The following is a 13813-nucleotide window of genomic DNA, read 5'->3' as shown; positions in this document are numbered from 1 at the left end:
TATGATGTCCTTGATGTCATTCCACAACTCATCTGGTCTTCGGTCATTAGTGTTCAACGCGTCAAATCTATTTTTGAGATGGTCTCTAAATCCAGGTGGGATATGCTCTCATGGACTTGTTCTAATTTTCTTCAGTTTTAACTTGAACATGCATATGAGCAATTGATGGTCTGTTCCACAGTCAGCCCCTGGCCTTGTTCTGACTGATGATATTGAGCTTTTCTATTGTCTTTTTCCACAGATGTAGTCGATTTGATTCTTGTGTATTCTATATGGCGAGGTCCATGTGTATAATCGCCTTTTATGTTGGTGGAAAAGGGCACTGGCAATGAAGAAGTCATTGGTCTTGCAAAATTCTATCATGCGATCTCCAGAATCATTTCTATCATCAAGGCCATATTTTCCAACTACCGATCTTTCTTTGTTTCCAACTTTCACATTCCAATCACGAGTAATTATCAATGCATCCTGATTGTATGTTTGATCAATTTCAGACTGAAGAAGTTGGTAAAAATCTTCAATTTCTTCATCTTTGGCCTTTGTTTTTGGTGCATAAATTTGAGTAATAGTCATATTAACTGGTCTTCCTTGTAGACATATGGATATTATCCTATCACTGACAGCATTGTACTTCAGGATAGATCTTGAAATGTTCTTTTTGATGATGAATGCAACGCCATTCCTCTTCAAGTTGTCATTCCCAGCATAGTAAACCATATGTTTGTCTGATTCAGAATAGCCAAGACCAGTTCATTTCAGCTCACAGATGCCTAGGATATTGATGTTTATGCGTTCCATTTCATTTTTGATGATTTCCAATTTTCCTAAGTTCAAACTTCATACATTCCACATTCTGATTATTAATGGATGTTTGCAGCTGTTTCTTGTCATTTTAAGTTGTGCCACATCAGCAAATGATATCATATTCTTAAATCATATTCTTAAATGAGAACAATACTCAAGGCAGACATTTTTACTAGTTAAGATAAACTATTTGGTTTTAAGAAGACTTCAGGAGATATTTTCGGTTTAGGGTTTAAAGACAGGGCAGAATTCTTAAATCATTTTCAAACAAGAAAAAACTGGATTGGCAAGATTTACAAGGTAAGTGAGAGAGTTACAGGAAAAAACATTTATCAGATGAATAGGTTCTTTAGTGAAAAATCAGATTAATGATCATAAATACTAACTTTGTTTTACATTAAAATATGAATTGACCAGCCTGCTCATAGAATCAGATAGTCTTGTTAAATTAATTTTTGGGCAAATGGGAGATGAAAGTTTAACTGTAAAAAACTTCCTGAAGAAAAATCTTTCTAAAGTGGATTAGTCTACTTTCCACCTTAATTTATTAGTAAGTGTTCAATGCTTTGCTTGGTTCCTAAGGATAGAAAATAACAATTTAGAAAAGACCAAAGAACATTTAAGAGGCTGCTTCCAAAAAAACAAACAAACAAAAAACAAAACCCATTGCCAACAAGTTGATTCTGACTCCTAGCAACTTTACAGGACAGAGCAGAACCTGCCCCATAGGGTTTCAAAGATTTGAACTGCTGACATTTTCGTTAGCAGCTGTCATGGTTTGAATTATGTCCCCCAAAAAATCAGTTTGGCTGGGCCATGATTCCTGGTACTGTGTGATTTTCCTGTATGTTGTAAATCCTGCCTCTATGATGTTAATGAGGGAGGATGGGTGGCAGTTGTGTTAGTAAGGCAGGACTGGATCTACAGGACTGGATAGTGAGAGACAATCTCTTGAGATAAAAGAGAGAAGCAAGCAGAGAGACAGGGGAACCTCATACCATCAAGAAAGCAGCACCGGGAGCAGAGCGCTTCCTTTGGACTGGGGTCCCTGTGCTGAGAAGCTCCTACTCCGGGGGAACACTGATGAGAAGGCTGAGAGAGAGAGAAAGCCTTCCTCTGGAGCTGACACCCTGAATTTGGACGTTTAGCCTACTTTAAATGTGAGGAAATAAACCTCGTCGTTAAAACCATCCACTTGTGGTTATTTCTGTTATAGCAACACTAGATGACTAAGACAGCAGCTGAGCTCTTAACCACTACACCACTAGCGGCTGCTTACAGATCCATATTGGCAAACAGGTGGGAAGAGAGAAATAAACTGTAATAGAATGCTGCTGTGGAGGTGAACTTCTTCCCAGGTGTTAATTGCTTTGCTAATAGGCCAAGGCTGCTTAGAAAGGGAAGTAACAGTTTAGGGGGAAACAAGACTCCGGACATAAAAGTGCCTTCTCAGAAGTCCCAGAATCAGCAGGCTTAGTGAGAAGCTGGCATATGGTACCACTGGCTCCCAACGGGAGAAATCAAGTAGAAAATCCCACCCAGCAAAGGACCCCAAGAGTAACTTGTTTGGCTTAATTTTATCCAGTAACCAAGTATTCTTGAATTTTCCTATAAAATTTCTTTTTTTTTCCTCTTGTGACCCTAATACTTCGCAACATTTTCTCCCTTTCAAAATGGGCAATTGAGAGCTTGACATAACTGAAGCCATGATGAACCTGTAAGTTTTTCTGCCTGTCTTCTCCTTTCAGCATACTTTTGTTAATGGCTTTGTTTTGTTCTGTCCAGCCAGCTGTGACTTATGACCCTCCACATAAGGATTAGAGCCCAAATGTCCAGTCTGTAAACCTTTAGCCTGATAAGGAGATATCTGGCATGTATCTTTTTAGTCTGATAAAGAGTCTCTTGTAATTATCTTTTAATGACTAACTCATCCGGCCAAGCCATCTGTGGGCTTCATGCCTAAAAGACACTATGTTCCCCTTATGACAACGATATATAAGCTGTGATGTAAAATTGTCTTTTGGGACTCCATAAAGACAGCCTGCATTGCTACCAGACTCCCTATTGGTGTCACCTCCTAAATAAACTTACTTTTTCTGACTTAGAGTACATTTCATTGACTCATCTGCTCCAGGGCACGGACCCTAATCAGGCAACAAATTTTGGTGCCCATCGTGGGGCTTGAATTACTCTGGCCTTGGTTCCGTCTCCCTAAGGACCAAGCCCTCGGAAAGGATTCAGGAAGAGAGACGGTGTCCCCCTCCTCAAGTTGTAGAGGTCTCTCAATCTGTGGTGGCCTGGCTGTCTGGCAATGGGAGAGAACTCCCCGGCAGCAAGCTCCGGACGGAGAAAGTTCAGCCGTGTTACTTTAGGTGTTTGGGCTTTGGGTGGTAAATCCTCTGTAAAAGCTGCAGGTGGCGTCGGTTCTCATAGACTCCCTCCAAGAATGGGTGACAAGGTCCCATGAGGTTGGACGAGAGACCGGTGAGGTTCCCCATTGCAAATGGGTACTGAGGGAAGTAAGATTACTGTTGAGAATCCATTAGGTCTTATTCTTTCTAACTGGACCAATTGGGGGTGGGGGGGACGTGGATCCTCTAACTAAGAGATATCTTTAAAGTTTATGTGATCAAGTGTGGCCTCAATACCAGCTCTCCAATGGGGTCAAGTGGCCTTTAAATATTTCTAGAGACTTTGATACTATTCCACAATTTGACTTGTTTTGTACTCGAACTAACAAATGGGATGAAAAACTATATGTAGAATGTTTTATGACATTATGACATAAGAAAAAAGGATAAAGCTTCTGTTTTAGCCCCTCTTGTGCACGCAAATGGTGATGATGGGGTAAGAGATGAAGAACCGGTGGATGTTCTTCTCATTCCCTCACCTCAAAAAACCCCCTTGACACCTATTCGTGACCCCTTCCTGGTGGTATCGGAAGATAAGGATGGGGAGACATTAAAGGGGGGCGGAAAAGGTGGGACAGATGTGGTCTCGCCACCCCATACTAGGAGTGGGGTACAATTCAGCGCAGTCCCCCCGGGAGGGCTTTACCCACTCTGGGAGGTGCTGGTCCCTGCTGCAGAAGGGCCACCTCAGATGATGTGCATCCAAAGTCTGTTCCTGGCTTCCAATTTGTGCAATTGGAAGTAAAACCTTCCAGAGTATCAGTCAGACCCACATGCCATGACTGAACATTTTACTCACATTTTCGCTACCGGCCATCCTACATGGGCAGATTGTCAAACTTTATTAGATACACTCCTCACAGCAGAAGAAAGACGGATGGTCTTAGCAAAACAAAAGAAAAGGCAGAAGAAAGATACCATGAGGAAGGGGCTGTAGCTGGAGTACCAGCAGATGAAGTGGTACTGGCTAAGGAGCCAAGGTGGGACCCAAATACAGTAGAAGATGGATGAAGTCTCATAGCTTACTGAGGGTTCCTCCTGTATGGGCTAAAGCATGGGGCACCTAGACAGATAAACTTTAGTAAGATCAAGGAGATCATTCAGGGGTCAGAAGAAAACCCATCAGCCTTTCTGGAACAGCTCATGACAGGATTTTGTAAGTATACAAACATTGATCCTGAAATGATCAGTATGACTTTCATTGGGCAGAGTGCTCCTGACATTCGAAGAAAATTGCAGAAGGTAAAAGGAGGACTAGGGATCCTGTCTTTAACTCCATTAGTTGAAATTGCATTTAAGTTCTTTACCAACAGAGATCAGGTAGAAGAGGCTGAGAAAAAGACCAGGACACGAAGAAACAGGACAATCTACTGGCTGCTGCTCTAGGATTGTCTGGAAGAACGGTAAGGACGGGCCCCGACTAAAGAAAAACCAATGTGCATTTTGCAAAGAGGAGGGACATTGGAAGAATGAGTGTCCCAAAAGAAAGAATGGAAAAGGGCCAGACAAGATTGGAAATAGGGAGAAGCTTTTTCAAGGAGTTATGAAAGAGCAGGAGGAGGACTCTGAATGCCAGAGACCAGGGGAGACAACTTTTTAACTTACCTCCTACCAACCCCTGGTAAAAGTTATGGCAGGAGAACAGCCAGTAGACCTTTTGATTGATACTGGAGCAGCCTTCTAGGTACTCACCCAGAAGCCTAAAGGGACTGCCTTGACCAGCAGTACTCAAGTTGTCAAGGTGACTGGAAAAGAGGTGACTAGACCTTTTTTTTTTTGCAGCCAATGAACTGTGAAATAGGAGAAACTAAGCTATCCCACCAGTTTCTATACATGCCTGAATTCCCGGGCCCCTTTTGTAATGGGATTTCCTAAGTAAAGTGCATGCTGAAATCTCTCTGACAGTACTGCCAGCAAACACCTGGAAAGTGCAAGCAGCTCTCTTAGCCCTTACCCAACTGGTGCTATCACTGACTTCTGTCTCACTCATGGTTCAAAGACTGGTTGATGCCATAGCCCCATGGGTTTGGTCCAGTGGTCCACCAGGATGAGCTTGGAATATCATTCCTGTGGTAGTCGAGCTGTTACCCAATGTCATGCCTCCTCAGATAAAGCAGTATCCACTGAGAGTTGAGGCTGATCTGGAACTACAGGGACTAATCACTCGATTCCCGGAGTGGGGCGTGTTGCAAGAGGGCTGATCCCGACTCAACACTCCTGTTCTGCCGGTGAAGAAGGTGTCTACTGGTGAGTACAGTTTTGTTCAGGATTTGTAGGCTGTTAACAAAGTTTTTAAGACCGTACACCCGGTAGTCTTGAACCCATATACCCTGCTATTGGCCCTCCCACCTTCCTGTACTCATTTTACTGTTTTGGATTTAAAAGATGCTTTCTTTTGTATCCTGCTGGCCACTGAGAGCTAGTTGCTCTTTGCTTTTGAATGAGAAGGGGACAAAGGAAATAAACCACTCTGTAGGACTGTGCTACCTCAAGGGTTTAAGAACTCCCCCACTATTTTTGGAACGTGCTGGCCCAAGATCTAGAGCAGTTACCTCCCCTCAACCAAGGAGTGGTCCTGCAATATGTGGACGACCTCCTGATAGGAAGCGAGTCTGAAGAAGACTGTTACAAATACTGTGACTGCCTTAAATTTCTTGGCTGAAGCTGGATACCAAGTGTCCCTAGGAAAGTTACAAGCTAACCTCACAGAGGTAAACGACCTAGGTTTCTTCATCTCCCAAGGGCAAAGGCATTTACTACCTAAAAGGATAGAAACCATCTGCCACCTAGCCCCTCCTAAGACATGTAAACAACTCAGAGGATTACTAGGAATAGTGGGTTTCTGTCACATCTGGATCCTTGATTTTGAGGTCTCGGCACAATCTCTCTATCAGGTTATTCAGGGAGTAGAGAGAGAGATCCTTTCAAATGGAGTCCTGAGTGTCAAAGAGCCTTCAGTGACTTAAAATCACAGTTGATGTAAGCCCCAGCCCTTGGGCTGTCTGATTATCAACAACCCTTTAAATTACGGGTAGATGAAAGAAGAGGAGTAGCCACTGGTGTATTAACACAGTTATTGGGACCATGGAGATGCCCTGTCGCCTATTTCTCTAAAAACCTGGACACTGTCTCAAAAGGTTGGCCAGCCTGCCTCTGGGTGGTTGCTAAGCTAAATGAGTGGCTGCTAGTGTTTGGCCTATTTGCACTCTCCTTCCAACCATCTCCACGTCAGACAAACCTCCCCCATATACTCAAGAAGATCTATTGAGAGCCCAAGACTGGGGTGCCACCCAAGACAGTCAGGGCTGGAAACATACCCCGATGGTAAGATTTTCATCCCTGCTGATCAGGATTTTAATCTGATTTTTCATTTACATCAGGCTTCACATTTTGGGAAAGAAACCATGTTTGATAGGGTAACAAAACATGTCTTGGGAGAAAAGCTCATTACAGCCATTCACCATGTGGTTGACACTTGCTTACTTTGTGCTATCAATAATCCAAAGACTTATGGGTCCAAGATTTCTGGCCCTCAAGGAGTAGGACCATGTCCAGGTGAAACATGGCAAATTGACTTTTGTCAAGTGTTCAAATTAAACAGTGGTTGAAATATTTACTGGTATTTGTAGATTCTTTTTCAGTATAGGTAGAAGCTTTTCTGTGCCAGACAGAGATGGCTAGAGAAGTAGACAAGGCCCCTCTGAAAGAGATCATCCCCCACTTTGGGCTTCCAAGAGGTCTCTATAGTGACAATGGCACCCATTTTGTATCCGCAGTGGTACAGGTTTTGGCTGCTTTAGGAATAAAGTGGAAACTTTACACAGCATAGAGACCCCAATCTCGTGGAAATATTGAAAGAATGAATCAGTCCATAAAATGTCATCTTAGTACAGTATGTCAAGAGACCAGGCTACCCTGGATAGATGTTCTGCCACTGGCCCTACCCTGCGGCCATATTCCACCCCTGGGAAAATTTAAAATCAGACCTTTTGAAATACTTTATGGGAAACCATAGTGTCTCAACCAACTCTCCCTGCAATCCTCCACTCAGCCCCTTAATGTAATGATGTCTAAATGTTTGCTGTCTCTAATCAAAATTCTTTCCCAGTTGCATCAGGCAGTGTGGATCGGGCAGAAGAAGTTTCTTGTTGAGACAACCGCACACTCTTTCCAGCCTGGCGACCAGGTGCTTCTTTGAATGTGGGAGGACCTCTTGTTACAGACTAGGAGGACTGAACCCTTCACCTTACTACTCAGCACTCGAACAGCTGTGAAGCTTGCAGGAATTAAACCTTGGCTCCATCATTCCCACGTCAAGCCCTGCCCAGCCTGCAGTGACAAGAAGGAGTGGAAAGCCCAACCCATCGACGGCCTGAAGTTAAGACTTTCTAAGGTTAAAAAGTAAAAATGTTTTTGATACTAACTTGGATGGGATTACTATTAGGCACCAGAGAGACTTCTGCCCAGGGAATCCTTATCCCTGAAATAAACCCTCCCCCTGACCTCTTGTTAAAAGATGAAAATTTTTGGATCTATATTGCTACAGAAATGTTAAACATTACTGATTTCTGTCTGGACAAGGGGTTGCATGCCAACTCTGCCATAAAGTCCTTCCTCACTGGGGTTTGTACTTCTCTAGAGGCACTGAGAAATTTCACCATTTTTAAACACACAATAGAAAGAGTTACAATATTCTTATATTTATATTTTAGGGCCTGTTATAAGATTCAAAAACAGAGAGATGTATATTCTTCAGGTTTCCTTGGTAACTGATGCCTCTAATTGTGTGATGTTCTCAAAATGTCAAGCAAGCTGTGTTGATTTAGGAAGAAATGACTGTATGAATTCTGGTTTCATTAACAGAGTGACATATGCAACTAATGTTAAGCTCCCTTCAGGTTGATTCCCACTCTGCGGAACTACTGTTTATTCTTATATCCCTGCTAATGCTACCAATGGGCCCTGTTCAGTGGGGCGTTTGGCTATGAACTTGCCTCGAAAGAGATTCCTCCAAAATAGAGTCACGAGAGAACTTGTCCTACATGTACCTTGTGATGATAATCTACGCTTGTTAAGTGCAGCTGAATATATCTCCCTTGCTACAGTCTTGGTTAGTGTCCCAGGTTTAGTGGTTGGGGCTTATCATGAAATAGAACATCTAGGTTGCTTCACTACAAAATCTGCAGATGCCACATCACAGGCCATAGCTGCTATTAGCCAGGAACTAGGACAGGTCAGAGAGGCTGTCTTAGAAAATAGGGCCACTTTAGACTATCTGCTTCTATTACACAACCACGGGTGTCGAGAGTTTAAAGGAATGTGTTGTTTTAACCTTACTGATAACTCTGAACTCATTGAACAAAAGGTGAATTATGTAAAAGATGAGCTACAAAAAGTAAAGATTCATGAAGGATTTGATTTTTTCTTGGCTGACCTCTTGGCTGCCATATCTTATATGGCTAAAAACTTTATTCATTAGTGAAAATGGATTGGTTGCTATAGGCATGTTAATCTGTTGCTGTCTCCAGTTTAACCTATATGTGGGATGGCATTCTCTGTCCTGAATCAGACTGTCTAACGGATGGCTCAATCCTGTCACAGGTAAAGAGCTCAATCCTTTCGCTGGAAACTTTCTGATCTAAGGGACTAGGTTGAAACTTGGGACAGGTGTATATGGTCACCAAAGCTTCAAGGGGGGAATATGTGACACTAATACTTTGTAACATGTTTTCTCCCTTTCAAAATGGGTGATTGAAAGCTTGACATAACTGATGCCATGATGAACCTATAAGTTTTTTTTTTGCCTGTCTTCTCCTTTCCGCATGCTTTTCTTAATAGCTTTGTTTTGTTCTGTCCGGCCACCTGTGACTTACAACCCCTCACATAAAGATTAGAGCCCAGATTTCTGGTCTGTAAATCTTTAGCCTGATAAGAAGATATTCGGCATGTATCTTTTTGGTCTGATAAAAAGAGTCTCTTGTAATTATCTTTTAATGAATAATTCATACAGCCATGCCATCTGTGGGCTACATGCCTAAAAGACACTATGTCCCTCTTATGACAATGATATATAAGCTCTAATGTAAAATTGACTTTTGGGACTCCATAAAGACAGCCTGCATTGCTGCTGGACTCCCTGTTGGTGTCACCTCCTAAATAAACTTTCCCTCTCTTTCTGACTTAGAGTATGTTTCATTGGCTCGACCGCTCCAGGCATGGACCCTTGGGCAACACTTTGCTTATTATTATTATTTTTTATTGTGCTTTAGTTTACAGAGCAAATTATTTTCTCATTAAACAATTAATACACATATTGTGACATTGGTTGCCAATGCCACAATATGTCAACACTCTCCCCTTCTTGACCTCATATTCCCCATTTCCATTCATTCAGCTTTCCTGTCCCTTCTTGCCTTCTCGTCTTTACTTATCGGCTGGTGTACCCATTTAGTCTCGTATACATGGTTGAACTACTTATGTTATTGTTTGTCTAATAGGCCTGTCTAATCTTTGGCTGACGAGTGAACTTCAGGAGTTAACTTTAGTACTGAGTTTAAAGGGTGTCTGGAAAAATCTTAGATCTTTTGAAAAATGGCATGTCGCTTGCTGCAGTGGGCCATGAGGTTATTAAGAAAGAGTTGAACATTCGTAAAATAAAACAGAAAGAAGCTAAAATTTGTGCAAGTGTTAGTGGAAGTGCTATCCCTATAATGACAAAAATGGTCTCTCTGGTTCTTGATAAAGTGCTTGCAAAGACAGAGAAAGCATTATTAAGTGTAAGCGTTAACAACTATTTACATAGCATTTACATTGTATTAGGTATTATAAGTAATCTAGAGATGATTTAAAGTATACGAGAGGATGTGTGTAGGTTTTATGCAAATACTATGTCATTTTATGTAAGGGACTTGAGATCCTCAGATTTTTATGTCCATGGGGGTCCTGGAACCAATCCCCTGAAGATACCAAGGGACAACTGCACTCTGCTACCAGGAAGACATCAATGTTTGATGCCTCTAAGATAAATTCGGATTGCCTAATGTGGCATTTAAAATTCTCGGTGAATGGATCCACTTTCATCCTTATTCTCCACACTCTCCAATTGCTTTCACCAATAGCTCTGCCAGTTTCTACACTCATCCTTTACCTTCCTCACTCCCTACCACCATTGTCACACTCATTTCCATAAACATTGGCTCTGCTCATGCTTTTATTCCAGTTTTTCCACTGTATCAATTTTTTTTCACCCTTTAAACATCTGTTATTTCTTATGCTACTTAATGACTAAATACCCCAGGCTACACCAAGCTCCATTTTCTGCATTCCCAAGCACATCCTATATATACAACACAACCTAAAACTCCTTGTGTATAATCTACATTGCTTCCCCTACCCCCATGTGTATGTCCAATTTCCTTATTAGATTTTAAGCATAGTGACATTAACTGTGACTTAAGTTTCTGTGAAAGGAGCTGTAAACAGTATGGGGAAAAGGCATCATTGATTCAAATCCTAACTCCATTCAGATGCTTGCATGAACTTGGGCAAACTACTTAATATTTCAACACATGAGTGTTTTACTCTGGAAAAGCTGAAAAATAATGCCTAAGTCATAGGAAGGCAAGAAATCTGAAAGTTGGAGTTTTGTGTTTAGCAGAGAGTGAGTTCTCATTAAACCATTTTTTCTTTTATATTTGCACATTTAAATGATCAATAAATTTTGTTGTTGTTTTTGTTCAGCTTTTTAGGAATTTCGCTACCTTCTGCCTCATTTTTGCTGAAGAGCATCTCCAGCTTTCTGTTAATGCTCATAATATACCAATAATCTATATGGGAATTTGTGCAGGTTAGTGATATTCCTAATAACAAACAAGACAAGTAATGCTGTCTTGGGGGGAAACCCTTGAATTAATTGATATATTCAGAAATTGCACTATCATGCATCATGGACAGCTATCAAACTATGTTACAACACTTAAGTCCATAGGAATTTCAATATAAATAGCAATATTTTCAACTAAAGATTGATAAATTACCACTATACAAACACTCTATTTCAGAGAGCTTGACAGGAAAAATGACTCGCACTAAAGATAAAGATGTTCTTGATTTGAGAATACATATTCTGTATAAATCCATATTCAAACATAAACTCTTGAACAACTCAAAAAAGTTAAGAACCGAATTCAAATCCACAGTTTTCTTCTGATAGACAGTTGGCTTAAGTCATTAACATAAAAGACCTTGAAATGCACGTGAGTTTGTAAGACTACGCTTAGGGATTCCGTAAATTTGCCAACAATGCTAAATGGAGGCTACCTTTATATACTGGATTTTATTCCTAGGATTTGTTGGATATGTTGAAAATTGTAGCTAATTCCACTCTGACACAATTTGCAACCTTAGGAGTAGTCATTTAATTCACTCCTAAGAGATCCTAGTACTTTAGATTCGGAAATACATTTTAGTAGAATCCCTCCTTCAGGAACTTATTTAGCCATTTATATATTATTTGGCTTAAAAATCATCATGGTTTAGTGATTTAATACATGATACACAAAGTGGCCATTTTCCATTTTCCCAGTATCCTTGACTCTGAAAAAAGTTTATCTAATTAAAATCAATTTGTCACAGGGGATATTTGTTTCAGAATGTTTTGAGGTTTTCCCTTCTTCATAATTCTTTTCATAATGTTTATTACTTCGTTATTTCTTATACTATAGATAAAAGGGTTTAATAAAGGAATTACTAAAGTATAAAAAATAGCAACTGGTATATCTTTATCCCCTTCTTTAACTGAACTTGGCCGAATGTACATGAAAAGAAGAGAACCATAGAATATTGAGACAGAGAGAAAGTGAGATGCACAAGTAGATATAGCTTTGCCCCTTCCCTCTTTGGATTTCATTTTGAAAATTGTGAAAAGTATGCAAAGATAAGAGATTAGGACTACGGTAATAGTAAAGATTTGAACAAACCCTGCAAAGATTGGTATCATCAGTTCATTGATATATGGGTCAACACAGGAGAGTCTGTACAATGGAAGAACATCACAAAAAAAGTGATTGATATGATGAGAGCCACAAAAGGTTAGCCTTAACAGAAGTACTATATGAATAAGGGAATGCACGTTCCCAGCTATGGTCATCTGAATGCAGTGTTGTTTCGACATCAGGGTGTGGTAGTGCAGTGGACTACATATTGCCACATAGCGATCATAGGCCACTGCTGCCAGGAGAAAGCAGTCTGCAGGTTCAGCGAGGCAGAGAAAATAAAATTGTGCCATGCATTCATAGAGAGAAATCATTCTGTCCTTAGAAAAGAAGTTCTCTAACATCTTGGGGGTAATGGCACAGGAACAGCAGGAATCCATCAGAGCCAGGTAGCCAAGAAAGATATACATGGGTGTGTGGAGACGGATCTCCATGAAAGTCAACACCACCAAACCAAGATTTCCCACCATGGTAATCGGATAAATAGCAAAGAATACCACAAACAGAAAGGTCTTCAGATCTGGGTGATCCTTAAATCCTATGAGGATAAACTCATTTGTCATGGAGTGATTGTCCTTGTTCATCTCTACTTTCTCTGTCAAGCTAGAAAATATGGAGAGATAGGATTCTAATTTAGAGTGTGTCTAATTTTCCCTTTGAATTTCTCTTTTGACAACTGGGAGTAGAGCTACTTCCTGAAGCTCTCCCTGCTGTCTCTGAAATACAGGCATACATACTGCTAGGGAACATTAGTTCCCCTAAAGTATTGTCTTATATGACCTCAAACGCTGAAGCTGAAGATTCAGAAGAATACTTTGATAATTCCAAGGATATGACTGCAGTGAAAAGATTTGTGTTTATGAATTTATACAAAGACTGTGAACAGTAGATTTAGTGTTCTCAAATATTTCAATGTCAGTTTTTGTACTGATGATTCTTAAAGTGTACTTAAAGTCCATTTTCCTGTATAAATTACATATATATATTTTTCCATCGAGGAAACATTTTTTTTAATATACTATCCTAGTGGAGTGAAGTTTAAAAATAGCTTACTATCAGTGTGTTAATTTATAATTTAGATAGTGCGCAAAGGTCACTAAGTATTAAGGAGTAGACTATTTAAAGAAAATTACCTTGGAAAGCTAGAGAAATAAAACTTTACCAATTTCCTTAATAAGTTAATTGGCGTATATCATCTTCATATTTCTATTAACCCATTTTTCTGGGTTTTTTAGTTTAAACTTTATTAAGTAGCATTATATGTAAACTCTGCCTTAAATTTTCTAAGACTAGTTTTAAATGAAATGTTAATATTTTTCTTCTTTATTTGAATACTTTTCATTTTTAACCTCAAAGGTCTCCTGTTGTTCTAAAATTCTGAGATTTGGTGATCATATGCTAATGATTGTGACCATATTATGAGAATTGTTTAACATCCATTTAGTATCCTCTCCAGTTTGTTCCCTAAAGACTTCTACTACTTATCAGATAGAAGCTCTCTATTGTTTGATTACTTATTTAAGGTCACATTCTCCTCACCATTTCCAGATCTACTTATCTTAGTTGGAGTTCAGTGGTCATCACTTCATAATATTGCCAGATGCA

At 40.1% G+C, this 13813-nt stretch overlaps 1 protein-coding gene across 1 annotated transcript; it reads right to left on the bottom strand.

Annotated features, from left to right (window-relative positions):
- Nucleotides 1–11833: 11833 nt before the first annotated feature.
- LOC101344521 (olfactory receptor 5K1-like) lies at nucleotides 11834–12818 on the bottom strand. The gene has a single exon (XM_004390451.2). The coding sequence runs from the start codon at nucleotides 12790–12792 to the stop codon at nucleotides 11836–11838; it is 957 nt and encodes a 318-aa protein (XP_004390508.1). The 5' UTR covers nucleotides 12793–12818; the 3' UTR covers nucleotides 11834–11835.
- Between the last annotated feature and the right edge of the window lie 995 nt (nucleotides 12819–13813).

This window comes from Trichechus manatus, unplaced genomic scaffold (assembly GCF_000243295.1).
Source record: "Trichechus manatus latirostris isolate Lorelei unplaced genomic scaffold, TriManLat1.0 scaffold00299, whole genome shotgun sequence".
In the NCBI taxonomy this organism is placed as follows: Eukaryota; Metazoa; Chordata; class Mammalia; order Sirenia; family Trichechidae; genus Trichechus; species Trichechus manatus.
The sequence above is the reverse complement of the archived record's forward strand: the minus strand, read 5'-3'. Positions and strand labels throughout refer to the sequence as shown.

Bases quoted from the DNA above. Each gene is read 5' to 3' on its own strand.
- LOC101344521 (XM_004390451.2), bottom strand. From the start codon at position 12,792: ATGAACAAGGACAATCACTCCATGACAAATGAGTTTATCCTCATAGGA.